Genomic DNA, 13936 nt, shown 5'->3' on the forward strand with positions numbered 1-13936 from the left:
CCTCAGAGAGTATGGATAAGCATGTTCAGGGAGACTTAGTGGGCAGCTGGCCCAGATCCCTTTCAAGGGGATACACCATAAAGATGGTATTGTCCCAGGGAGGGAGGGCAGGGTGACCTGGTCTGACCAGCTCAAAGCCCATGTAGCTGAAGGCACGTAGCAGGGCACCTGTGAAAGGAGAGAACAAGTTAGAAAACTCTGAAACTCAGTACCCAGAGATCTGGATTTTCTACTTGGGAATGGCTGTGGTGAGAGGGTGTCATGCAGGCATTAGGATGATGTGCTTTGGAGTCAGAGAGACTTAAGACTCTAATCCTCGCTTTAATATTTGCTTTGTGACATTCTACGACTTAACCCTTCCAAAATTTTTTCTTATTTGTAAAATGGAGACTATAGAACCTTCTTCACAGAATTTAAGATTAAACAAGATGACACTGGGAGGCGTGGTTCAGTTGGTTGGAGCGTCATCCTGTGCACAGACAGGTCACAGGTTCAATATCCAGTCAGGGCACATACCCAGGTTTTGGGCCTGATCTCCAGTTGGTGTCCATGTGGGGGCAACCAGTAAGTGTTTCTCTCTCCCCCTCTCCTTCCTCTCTAAACTCAATAAAAAATAAAACAGTAAATTCCTACAGAAAAAAAATATTAAACAAGATGTTTATGAAGTGCCTAACAATGATGGTGGTGTAAACTCTTGACCATCCTTTGTCTTAAGTCCCACAGAGTATAAAGTCCTTGAGGGAAGAGGTTATAGTTTATGTAGCATGTGCTCCAAGCATCTGGTTATATTCCTATCCTGACCTTATGCCTGACCCTTTCACACTGTTGGTGCTTAATACATGTGATATCCTTTCTGTCCTACCAGCCACATCCCTTGAATGGATTCTGTCTAATTTCACCAGTGGTCCTTTAGTCTGGCTTCTGAGAGTTATCTCAGGGACTTCCTAATACACCAGTTGTAACTTGAACAGAATGCCAGATACCTTAATTTCCTTTGGGAGAGACCCTGAAATGCTTGAGCATTCCCTTTTTAAAGAGTTGGGGGAAGAGGGTCTCCTTAAAAGAAAAAGTCATGTTAGCTGCTTCAGCACCAAGGGCCAAGGACAGAGCAGATCCCCACCTCTGTCATTACGGTCATTTTGGAAGTTTACAAACACGGAGTCCACATTGGTCTTCTCCTCCACGTACTCCAGTGTTGCAGTCAAACTAGGAGCCAGGGAGAAACATCATGGTTAATGAAATGTTTAGCAAACTCAGAATCCAGAAGAAACCTCATTGGTCAGTTTTTGCTAACCCAAGCCAGGAAATGCAAGTTGCTAAACTAATTTTGAGAGGTTTTTCTCAGAAGCCAAGGGGATTGAGTCTGGGGAGAAGGGACTACTCTATAAAGTCAATGGCTGGAAAGCATGTCCTATTCAGCTGTCTATGGAGTCTCACTTTTGTGTTTCTGACTCTGAATCCAGCAACCTCCCATGGATTGTTATCCCTTGAACCCCAGGTCCAGGCTGGCTCACAGGCCTGTCTGCATGCAGTTCAGTGGTTTGAATTATCGAGCTCCTGAATCAGCCCTCACTGGCTAGCAGAGCCAGTACCTGATGACATGATAAAAGAGAGAAACCCTAACACTTCCTCCACACTCTCCCGTCCAGGCTCAGTCACCTTTTCTGGTTGCCTTGATCCAAGGCCCGATATGGGATATCCAAGAAAAGTCGACGGTCACAGAGAAGGCCGTGCCAATGGACAGAGGTCTGAGGGGTGAGGCGGAAATGGAAATCTAACTGTACTGGGTCCTGGTGGAGGAGAGCGTCAGTAGCCAGCACCGTCAAATTCCCAGCCTGGAAAAGGAGTACAAATGAGAGTAATAGTTCCCTGCTTTTGTGTGCATCTCGTCCTCACATATCAGATTTAGATGTCTGAGGAAGCAAGGAGGGGGCTGAGGGAGAGCCTGGGAGAACTGGAGCCAAGGTCTTAATTCAGCAATATTATCCCTCAGCCCTAGGACCTAACTCCATTCCTGTCGTGGAGTTCTCCTTGAGAGCAAAGGTGAAATCCAGAGTCAATGTAGGGTTACTGCCTGCTAACCTCACCTCGGGGTGCACTGTCCCTTTAGAAACTGACATTTACATCAGAGAGCTTATTCTTTAAACACAGCTGTGCCACCTGTTTACTGTCTCACTGGTAATACTCTTCCACCTTTTTTCCATCATATGGGTTTTCTCTCAATTCTCCCATTTCTCATCTAAAATGCAAAGGTCACACACAAGCATGTTATTGCAAAATGATACAAGGGCAAGTGCAGAAGTTCTGGGTTCTAGTCCAAGTTAGCATCTGAACAGCCTGTGTCCCACAAGTCTCAGTGCAGTCTGCTCTGTTCCCACCTCCTCTTTTCCCATCCTGCTTTTCACCACCACCTTAAGATCTCTAGGCCAGAATCCTTGTCTATAAAGCAAGTAGCTTTTACACATGAGCTCTGAGGTCTCATCTAGCTCTTTCTATGATTGATTTTCTAACTAATGTTCCTTCTCTGCAAGGTATCATTACAGCAGGCATGAGGCTGCTTGGCACCAACTCACAGCACAGCTTACAGTCCGCTTACCGAATACAGTTCTTTAAGCTGGTCATGGTCACCCTGCGTGGTGCTCCTGCCCATCTGGAGGCCTACTGGGGACTCAGGAGCACTGAAGGCAGAAACGGGGCCGGAGTGTCAAGTCCTCCTGTTCCTTATAAGTGATGCTGGTTAGGAAAAAGAGGCCCAAATTAGTATATCTCTGAGAGGAGGAGAGGGTCATAACTTCCAGGAACACAGGACCAGGCTCTGGCACTATCTCCTGTATTTTCCCAGGCCAGCCAGTTGGAAAAGTTCTAAAGTTCCATGCCAGCCTTCCATCCTATTTTGCTATTATCATCTCTCGCCGTTTGAGAAGTTCTTTCAAATTCTTTTATTTTTTCCTTACAGTTTATTATATAAACTATTACAAGTAGAGATGAAAACAAGTACCTTTTATAACAACAAGGCAGCATCTTCTCCCGGAGGGTGATCCGGTATTTGTAACAGTAGAAGTAATAGGCGTATGGTGACCAGATTGGGTAGAAGTGGTTCCGTGTTGTTCCCCTCTTGATATAAGAAAGGGAGTAGAGAGAGGGGCGGGACCTGTTACAAGGCAGTTTCTTCGTTCAGTGCCTCCCTGTGGCAAAGTGAGGTTCAGAGATGGGTGACAAAGATTTAGGCAATCTGGTGGCATTGTGACCCGGTGGGCACTATGACATGGACGAAGAGTCAGCCCTTATGTCACTTCAGGACTCTGCTCTCTGCTCCCCTACCCCACCCTTCCCCTTTAGGCAAGTATGCACTTCATGACTGGACCAGTGGTAAACAGCCCTGCCTGAGCATGTGTTGTGCCCACCCAACCTGCCCCCCACAACACACACACACAGAGACACCACTTCCTCTAAAATTCAGCAACTAAAGGGTTGGTGTCTGACACTGCAAGAGGCTCCCAAGATCCTTATCCGGGATCTGACCTGATTGGTTCCTGGTTCCCATGAATTCAATATTTTCATTATCATCTCTACCTTTAACCACCCAAGGGTGCTACACATTTTTGAACTTTCTAATTGCCTTGTAGGGTAGGAGTTGCACACTAAATGTCTCCAGGGCTCAGGACAGCTAAAGGAAATTAGTGGAGCTGCTGGGTGGGGCTGTAGCAAAATGGAAAGTTCACACCCTGTCTCAAAGAAGCCAACACAGCTCGGCTCCATCCATCCAGTTGTCATGCAGAAATGGGGACTCTGTGGTACTAGATTGTATGATTTTTCAACAGAAACTGGAAAGAGATTGTTGTAAATTTCTCCAAATTGTTTTAATATTGACTAACTCAAAACTGTTGATTTTTTTTTAAAGCAACATTATAAGTAAAATTTAGTTCTGGGACCACCAGTCCAAGACCTCTACATATTCATTCATCTAGTCAACAAATATTTACTGAGGGCCTTCTATGAGCCAGGCACTATTTTAGGTACCTGGGATACATCAGTAAACAAAAGATCCCTGCCCCATGGAACACATCTTGTGACAGTGAGAGAACAAACCTAAACAATAAGCATAAGAAAATCATTTAATATATTAAAAGATAATATGTCATAAAGAGAAAATAGAGCAGGACAAAGGAGGATCAGGAGTGTGAAGAGGGTGGGACAGGTTGCAGTAATAAATAGGGTGATCCAAGTAGGTCTCATTGGAAAGGTGACATTTAATCAAAGACTTGAAGGCAGTGAGGGAGTTAGGCAAGCCAACATCTGGGGGTAAGAGCATTCCATGCCTACACAGCCACCAATGCGAAAACCCTAAGGAGGAAGTGTGCCTGGTGTCTTCAAGAAACAGCAAGGAGGCCACTGTGGGTAGAGCAGTGTAAGCTGTAGGGAGAGTAGAGGGAGATGAGGTCAGAGAACTATTAGACCAGATCATACATGGCCTTGTAGACCATCATATGGACTTCTTCACTCTGAGTAAAGGAGGAAGTAATTTCAAAGTTTTGGCTGGAAGAGTGACAGGCTCTGTCTTACATTCTTAAAAGTGTGACTGATGTAAGTAACCTGTAGAGCATTAAAGGGAGATTTGTCAGGAGACTAATGCAGCAATCCAGAAGGATAGTGTCTTATTCCAGGGTGAAGCATTGAAAGTGGTGGGAAGTGGTGGGATTTTGTAAATAGTTTAAAGGTAGAACCCACAGGATTTCCCTAAGTATGAAAGAAAGAAGTTGGGTCCAAGAACTGAAAGAAGGGAGTTCCCATCAACTGAGATGGAAAGTCTCCAGGTGAGGTAGCTTGGGGCAGGGGGCCAGAGATTGGTTTAGTCTGGAGCATGTTAACGTTGAACAGTCCATTAGACATGTAAGGGGAAGAAGACAAGCAGGTGGATATTCAAGTCTGGAGTTTAGAAGTCCAGGATGGAGAGAGACATTTGGAAGTCATTGGCATCTTAACAGTACTTTAAGCCATGAGACTGAATGAGATCGTCAGGAGTGTGTATATTGAGAAGAGTAAAGATTCGAAGACTGAGTCCTGGGGGCACTCCAAGGAAGGAGAAATCAGCAAAAGCCACTGAGAAAAACTGGTGTCCTGGGAGCTAAGTAAAGTATAATTAGGAGGGACGGCCAGTCAAAGGCTGTTTATGAGTCAATATAATGCATAGGGCATCTTTCCATAATCTCCTCTACCAAACAGACCCCATTCATGCCATTTATCTGGTCTTCTCTCCAGTACTGAGACCCTCCATTGGGAAAACCGTCTGGGCCTTGTCATAGTTCATTTTTTTTATGGCTTATCTCCCTTATGATTGAGAATTCTTTAAACATTAGCTTAAGTACAGCAGTTGTAAAGATTCAGAGTTAAACAACTCCTGGGTTGGCATGGTGTCCCAGACGAATCCACCCTTTCACCGCCTTTAGGTAGATTGTCAAATTTTCAAAGAAAAATTGGGAGCGGCAACCTCAGTGTCCAGTTATCTAGAGTCAGAACTGGAGGTAACTTCAGAGATCACCAAACCCAAGGGGCAGAGCGGTCTTCCCGGGTCGGCGCACCGAACAGTCACTCCCCTGTCCGTCAGTACAATGGGCGCCCCTCCCCCGAAAAGAAACTAGGAGGACGGAGTGAGGAAAACGCCGAATCGTGGAGCGTCGGCTCAGATCTCGGGTCTCCCGGCCGCAGCGACGCGGGGAAGCCGCGATCCTCGCCGCGCTCCACCTGCCCCTCCGCTCAGCCTGGACGAGACTCGGGCGCGCCGCGGGCAGCCGGCGGGGGCCTTCCCTGCGCCTGCGCCTGCGCCGGCACAGGGCCGCTCCCAGGTCCCCTGCGCGCCCGGGAAAATGGCGGCCCCCATCGTGGCCCCAGGCCGGGCTCTGCTGCGGGCGGCCGCTGAGCGGCTGCCGCGGGGACGAGTCCGGGCGCTGCTCCGGCCGCCACTCGAATGGGGTACCTCCGGCCTGGAGCGCGACTTCAGCCTCTCTTACAGTCGGGTGAGGGCTGGGGCTGGGTTACGGGACCCCTGACTCTGGTGGGGCCATGTACGCCCGAGTCTCGTTTCTGGGGGCGTTTGGAGACGTGATGGGCACCCCCTGGAGGGGCGGGCGGCGGGGGCACGAACGGGCCTCTCGGTGGAGACTCGCTCACCCACGCTCTCCGGCCGCCAGGGCACGGTCATCGTGGAGCGCTGGTGGAAGGTGCCCCTGGCCGGGGAGGGCCGGACGCCGCGCCTGCACCGGCGACACCGCGTCTACAAGCTGGTGGAGGACACGAAACACCGGCCCAAAGAGAACCTGGAGCTCATCCTCACGCAGTCGGTAGAGGGTAAGGCTGAGGCAGAAGCGCTATCTCAGGCTAGATCTGTTTGGCATCAACTTTTTCCTGCCCGTCCCCTTCAGCATTTTGCTGCCCTTTCCTACTCTGTGGAAAAGATCAGCCGTCAGTTTGAGAAGAGAAAGCCATAAAAAGTGCTGTGATTGTGATACTAGCCTCCTGCGTGGAAAATTCGAACAGGAATGCAGGAACATCCGTAAGTGTGTGGGGCAGAGGGCAGGAGGCGGAGAGGCCTGTGTGCCGCAGATACTGAAATCCTGTGACAGAACAATGCTTCGTTTTGTACAGAGAACATTAAGTTTCTAAATCAGACCCTAAAGACACTAATTAGAAGTCTCTTAAATGTTGGTCCTAGTGGATGTTAACGTTCCTTCTAGAAGAGTAAGAACTGAGAGAATAAGAGGCGCTTCTTTCTGTGGTCATCTCCTCTGGGCATCCTAGCCAGTCTGATGCAGTGTCTCTGTTTGCTTTGGCAGAGCTTGGAGTGCGGGGTGACCTGGTTTCAGTGAAGAAATCTCTGGGCCGTAATCGACTACTTCCTCAAGGACTAGCTGTGTATGCGTCCCCTGAAAACAAGAAGTTGTTCGAAGAGGAGAAATTGGTGAGCTCAAAGAAAGACAGAGGGAGAACGAAAACCTTAAGATTTCCTAGCAACATCCGTCCCTTCTCTGTTTATTTTGAAAATGAAGTAGGGACTGGAACAGGAGTCCAGAAACCTAACCCTATACCTAGTATAGTAAGAGTTTATTATTTATTATGGACTCATTTTTCTTTTTTTCATCTTTAACTTTCTTTTCTAGCTAAGACAAGAAGGAAAACTAGAAAAGATCCAGACCAAGGCAGGTGAGGCGGTGAGTAGAAACATAGAAAGTCTTCCTTTATTGATCATCTACAAGAGTCATCATCCTTTTCCTGAGAGGTTTCTTGATTTCCTTGAAGTCTCTTGATTGCAGACACAACGTAAGGAAAAGGGGAAGTGTTGTGGCTGCAATAACTGGTGTTGAGACCTGGGAAATCCTGGCCAGTTAGGTGAAGTGCTCTAGCTTACTAAGTGAGGCCCCAACCTGGAAGAGTGTGAGACAAAGGCTCTGCTTCGGTAATATTTACAGATAAGTTGGAGAGAACGTAAATGTGCAAAAGTGATCAATAAACTTAAGACAGTAAATTATAAGAGTGATGTGGACCAAAATGGATAAGGGTGTTTAGAGAGGGCTTTTATCCAGATGGGACTGAATTAGGCCTTGAAGGATTAGGATTTGGATAGGCCAGGAGGGTATATTCGTAAGGGAGAGAAAGTATAAGAAGATAGTTAAAGCGTGCTTTCACGTAGAAGGTGGAATAGTCTAGCTAGGCAGACGACTTGTATAGTATGATATTAGGAAACATGGCTGGAAAGGGGATTGGGGCAGGATTTACAAAACACTTGAATTCTCGGCTATTAAATTTTTATTTCATTCTATAAGCAAGGAGGAATCATTAATGTGGTAGGGATGGGATTGAAGAGCCAAACGTGTTGGGTTAAAACAGTCTATGAATGTCATTACATCCTGAGATAAACCAGTGTCCCCAGTTTTTTTTTAATCCTCACCTGAGGGTATGTTGTTTGTTTTAAATTGATTTTAGAGAAGAAGGGAGAGAGAAAGAAACATCAATCGGTTGCTTCCCATACATGCCCCAACTGGAGATCCAACTCGCAACCTAGGTATATGCCCTGACAGGGAATTGAACCCTCAACCTTTCGGTGTACGGGACATGCTCCAACCAACTGAGCTACCCGGGCAGGGCCAGTGGCCCCAATTGATGAAGGAACAGCCAGGTATAGGGGACATTCTCCTCCAAAGTGTCACAAAAACATCTTTCCACAATATCAGCCTTGAGACAAGAATGTTCGCTATCTTTTCCACTTTTCACCTGTCTTGGCTGTGAGACAGAAATTGTGCCCTTTTCCTGAGCTCTCGGACCTTGTACCTCTTGCTAACAAATTTCCTTTCCTTTTATTCCAACTCTAACGTAGTCCCTGTTTATAATTCCTCTCAGACAGTGAAATTTCTGAGAAGCTGTCACCTGGAGGTGGGGATGAAGAACAATGTCAAATGGGAGCTAAACCCTGAAATAGTTGCCCGCCATTTTCTCAAAAATGTGAGTGTTCCCAAACAGTACTATACACCACTGAGGGTGGAAGCTACCTCTGGGAAGGAGGCCCAGGATTGATCCCTTTGTTAGCAACAGATATGAGTTCAGCTGAGTTAGGGAAAGTGTTCTTGGTTGGTTTGCAGGGATGTGATAGGGAAATGGGTATGGACTAAGTAAGGGTGGTCTCATAGAATCTGAAGACAGATGAGAAAACATGGTATCATTTATTTCCCCTCTGGCTAGGGAAAACCTGAGAAAATGGGACTCACTGGAGAATTTTTCTTGTAATTTTGGTCTCTAGCCCCATTTCTCTTTGTGAATCTACCTCCCTTTCTGAGAAATTAGGACTGAGTTTCTCTGCCACCATCTTGGAGTTCTGTGCCCTCCTGTGGGATCAGCTAGGATCAACTCCCAGTTTTATTCATCTCTGTACAGGAAATTCTAGAGCCCTCTTTATGAGGTTGCCTAGAGCGGCAGATATGTAAACAGCTCCCTTTTCTATGATTTTTTTTCCAGCTTGGTGTTGTGGTAGCCCCACATGCATTAAAGTTACCAGAAGAGCCTATCACACGGTGGGGCGAGTATTGGTGTGAGGTGACGGTGAGTGTTTTACATACTATCTCCTTTTTCTCACTGGGTGAAAAACCAGGGTGAAAAGCTGGGATTGGGTTGTGTTAGCTCTTATCTGCCCAACTTATGTCTGGGGATTCATATTGTTTTGTATACAGGTAAATGGGCTTGACACTGTCAGGGTACCTATGTCTGTGGTGAACTTTGAGAGGCCCAAGACCAAAAGATACAAGCACTGGTTAGCCCAGCAAGCTGCCAAGGGACTCGCCCCCACCAGCTCCCCGACGATCTGAACCTACTCCCTCAAAGTAGTGAAGCAGAATCTGAGGCACGATGGAACAAAGATAAGCCAGCTCTGACCAAATATGGAATTTTAGAGACGATGTGGAAACATCGGACTAAACTGCATATACACGTTGAATTCTCCATATTTGCCATTTCCATCTTCAACTGCTGTCACATCGGCCTTATTGGGGCAGTCCTGCTCAAGAAGCACCAAGCTGTAGATTTGATAAGCTGACTATCAATAGACCAAAACAGTCTGGATCCTGTTTCCCCTTCCGCCATTGGAATTCATCGGGACAAATGGAAGAGCTAGCCACTGTCTTTAGTACTTGGCTTACTGTCATCGTTCAAACTGAACATGTATGTCTCAAGAAGAAATAAAGAGGTTGTGTTCTTTTTAGGTGTTTACTAAGCTTGACTAGACTGGGGACAGGACATCCACATGGGATGTCCTCTTAAGCCACTAAGGTTTGCTGCTAAACAGGAAGGAAGAGAATACATTTGCAGGCTACATCCCACAGTTACTATGGGCAAATTACTCAACAAGCTGTTATGTCTTTGGTCTTAAAACTTACTCTCGTTAAGTATATTGATAAAGTCATCAATATGAGTAAGCACAATGGATTCTACTTTTCTAAGGCACTGTGAATTAAGGCCTAAGGGTAATTGTTGGAGCAAATGAAGAGATGAAAGCAGCTTTAAAAAGAACCTTCTGTTTTGTTTTTTGAACCAGCTCCTAAGATTTTAAAAAAGAAGATACCTTGGTTTCCAGACCAAAGTTAAGATAGGGGCTGGTCATTAGGTAATTATGGAGTAGGTGTCTTGGTAAGAGATGAAAGAACTAGTTCTGCATAAGTCCAAGGTCCATTACTGGAAAAAATACCTAATTGTTAACAAGTGAATTGTGCAGGAGCCACTCAAATACAGTGGGAGGTCATGCAGCTCAGGAAGGATAAAGAGGGGGCCACTGACTTGCCCTCCTTACCAGAAGCCCGCAGAGCTTGGTTTTTGTCACCCTATTTGAGCCAGTTAAGCTGCCACTCCAAGACCACTAAATGCTTTCATTCACTTTCATCCACATGGGCCACCCCAAATAATAAGAGAGGTCTGTCAGTGGTTGCACTGATAACTGTACCCAACTGCACTTGCCAGAACTCCATAACTTAAGTCTGGCACTGGTATTGTTGGAAATTTGGCACCAAAGCATGATCCATAAAGGAATAGTCAAGAATTGGGGGGAAAAGGAATTTGGACCTCACCCTGGTGTGTGTGGCTCAGTTGGTTGAGCACCATGCCATGCACTGAGAGGTCACCTGTTCGTTGAGGCACATGCAGGGGTTGTGGGCTCCGTCCCCAGTAGGGGGCGTGCAGGAAGTGGCTGATGGATATTTCTCTCCCGGTTTCCCTTGCCCTTTCTCTAAAATCAAAAACATCTTAAAAAAAAAAAGAATTTGGACCTCATCAAAATTTAAAACTTTTGCTCTTTGAAAAACCCATTTGAAAAGCATGAAAAGACAAGCTAGTGGGAAACAGTGTTTGCAAACCATATACTGTCTAACAAAGGACCAGTATCTTTGGTGTAAAAAGAACTCTCAAACACAAAGTAAAAAATTAGTAACAATCTGATCCGAAATGGGCAAAGGACCTGAGCATACATTTCACCAAAAAGGAGATAGAAAGGAAACATAAACACATGAAAAGATGTTCAATGTAATTGGCCGTCACTTGGGGCCTGAGAGAGATGGGGTCGGAAGTGTGAGTTCTGTACCACTGTGTTGGGCCTCGGAGAAGCTTTCTTGAGAAAGCAGTAAGTCTTCAGTCACACTAACTAGTCCTAATCTCCATCATGAAAACTTAGTTTATGCCCTTTTCTCACCAGCATGCCCACACTTGTGACTCTCCTCAGTAACCATTCCCTGTGCCAGGTCAACTTGGTCCTGCTGCTTCACTAAAATAATGGGTGCTATCTGAAGGCCTACTATGGGCTAAACATGGCTATGGAGCCTGGGTGTGTAATGACAGCCCTCACAACTTCTCAAGGGACGTGCTGTCACCCTGTAGACAAACTCAGCAACCCAAGGGAACGGCAGGAGTGGTGTAAGAGTGCTGAGAGTTCACTGTTTTCAACAAGTATTTAGTGAGACTGATGCATGCAAAGCACCTTTGGTTCTTTTGGACTCAAGCTGAATTTCCCCGTGGATGCTGGAAAACCCGGGTTTTCACATCCATATGCTTCATGCCAACCTGCTCCCAGGGAGATGCTTTTACACATTGAATGTTAGAATTCTTAAAGTTCATTTGTGTCAAGGATGTGTAAAGGCGACAGCTAGCAGCACCCCTCTTTTTACAGATAGGAAGCCAAGGCACTACGAGCCTTAAACACAGAGGTGAAGGTGAGGGAAGACTTCAGGCAGAATCTCCTTGGAGGAAATAATTGCCTTTCAGATTCAATAATGGGTAGCTGTGGGATTAGACAGTAACTTGGTACCTTCAATTCCAATTCAACTGTTAGCGTTCAGTTCCCATGTGGGGACACATTCTATGCCTAATTCCTTGTCGTGCCCACCACCGCACCACCGCAGTGCCAGTCAAGTGCCCCTCTGTGTGCCCATAGTGGCTTTGATGTTTGTCTTATTTCACTTTTGAAACTTACAATTATTTATGCACTCGTCTTCACTCCTTGAGGAAAGAGCATTTTATTCCCAAAACTGCATCCTGAGTACATAATTTGCCTTGGTATGTGTTGAATAAGTGAAGCGAGTGAACTGTCAACGTGGCAAGGTGTCTTTCCTTCCAACACTTTAAGGGGACATCTGAGGAGCTCTTGAAGCAGCTCTACCAGAGAGAAGGCCCTGGATTTGGTAACTTGGGAAGAAACTTACAGGAATCTAAGTTTGTGAATATTTCCCCGCTCCTAGCCCTTTCTCTTCCTCCTGCTGACTGTCCACACAGGCATTCTCTGAGTGGTGTATGAGTTCTGCTGCCATACCCAGGAGAGGGCAGTAGAGGCCCGCCCAGCTAGGAGAGTGCCTTGCTTTCTAGATGCTGTCCTTGCCTCCCACCCCTTGAACAGCGAGGAGGCAGTCCTTGCTGCATGCTCTGAGTAATGACCAAGACTGACAAGGCCCGCTCTCGCTGGAGCTCACATTCTCAGCCACACAGTAATGAGAAAATAAGCGAACCAGACAGCAGACAGTGAGAGAAGTGTAAAGCAAAACAGAGTGATATGATAGAGAATGGTAAGGGGAGTTTAGTTAAATATTTTTTAAATGCCTGGGGGAGACTACTTCAGCTGGATCCAGGACTCTGAGAAAGTGACAAGAAGCTACCTAGGACACTGTTGGCTGGCTAAATACTCAATTGCCCAGCCTCCCTTAAAGAGCGGGGCATGTACACAGTTCTGGCCAATGAGATGTTAGTGAAAGTTGGCGGAGTGGGCAGAGGGAAGCTTTTGCTTTCCGGAAAAGAAAGGTTTCACTGGCAGTGTCCCTTCCTGATCCTCCTGCTCCTCCTTGACCATAAGGGAAAGAGGAAACTGCAGAGAGGCAGTTGCTAAACCAGCACCAGCAACCTCCACTTGCAGACCTACTATGTGAAAAAAGCCCGATTTGCGTAACAGAGTTTTACTCTTAACAGTTTTTTCCTCCTTTCCGTGTAGAGCACCCCAACTTGGACCGCCAGCCCTGTGAAGATCTGGGTAAGAGAAATGCAGGCAGAGTTCAAAGACCCTAAAGTGGGAACAACCTTAGCATGTCTTGAGGAAGAGAGAAGAGATGGGTGTGGCTGGAGTCTGGTGGGGCAGATAAAGTCAGAGGTGCAGGAGGTCTTGCAAACCTTTGTAGCCCCTGAGTTTTATTCGAAGTGCATGGAAGACTGCCAGAGGGTTTTAGGAGGAAAAGTGACATACTCTGAAGTAGGTTTCTTAAAAGATCATTCCAGCTCCAACACAGAATGAGTCAGGAATGCAGGCGGGCAGATGCTGCTTTGGGGCTGACTTAGCTGCTCCCATTCCTCTCTTGCCACCTTTTGCTCTAGAAGCTAGAGGAATTCAAGTTCCCTTTCCCAGTCTCTGTTGCACTTGGAGTGAACCACAGGACCCTGGGAGACATAGGTGGGGAGGATTTTCAGAACTTCTTTCCTGATAAAAAAGGAACAGGCCCAGCTAGTGTAGCTCTCCCTTCTCCCCACCTGGAGTACAGAAATGGCCCGTGGGAGTGCTGGAACTGAGGTCACAAGCTAAGGCTGACAGTGAAAGATGGAAGCCTGGTCTGGGGACCTGTCAGCATCATTAAACCTTTGACTCTTGCTTACTGCCAGACTTAACTTGGTAAGAAAAAGAAACCCTACCTGCATAGGACACTATAAATTGGGTTTTCTGTTACATAAAACAATACATTCTCAGCTTACATAGGGGACATGAGAGTCTGCTAAGACGCGAGTGACATGGTGCAATAAGAGAATGACGGTGACTTGGACTATGGTGATTGTCTCCCTGTAGGTCTTTCCAGTCTAGTCTTAGTCTCCTCTAATTTGTCTTCCACAGTATGACACTTTCTAAATACAAGTCTCTTCATCGACTCCTCTTGCCTTAAAA

General features: G+C 46.4%; 2 protein-coding genes across 2 annotated transcripts; one reads left to right on the forward strand and one right to left on the reverse strand.

Annotated features, from left to right (window-relative positions):
- Nucleotides 1-25: 25 nt before the first annotated feature.
- Nucleotides 26-4484, reverse strand: OAZ3 (ornithine decarboxylase antizyme 3; the record flags this gene model as incomplete). The annotated part of the gene is given in 7 exon segments (XM_081121882.1): nt 26-168; nt 1121-1206; nt 1660-1835; nt 2597-2671; nt 2673-2733; nt 2999-3114; nt 4458-4484. Coding segments are annotated over 7 exon segments (684 nt in total).
- A 1143-nt stretch (nt 4485-5627) lies between these two features.
- MRPL9 (mitochondrial ribosomal protein L9) lies at nt 5628-9742 on the forward strand. The gene is made up of 7 exons (XM_081120714.1): nt 5628-6014; nt 6189-6345; nt 6831-6955; nt 7155-7205; nt 8392-8493; nt 9004-9087; nt 9216-9742. Exons 1-7 carry the CDS (start codon nt 5865-5867, stop codon nt 9348-9350), a joined length of 804 nt encoding a protein of 267 aa, XP_080976840.1. The 5' UTR covers nt 5628-5864; the 3' UTR covers nt 9351-9742.
- Nucleotides 9743-13936: the final 4194 nt, after the last annotated feature.

This window comes from Miniopterus schreibersii (genome assembly GCF_964146895.1).
Source record: "Miniopterus schreibersii genome assembly, chromosome: 19".
Lineage (NCBI taxonomy): Eukaryota > Metazoa > Chordata > Mammalia > Chiroptera > Miniopteridae > Miniopterus > Miniopterus schreibersii.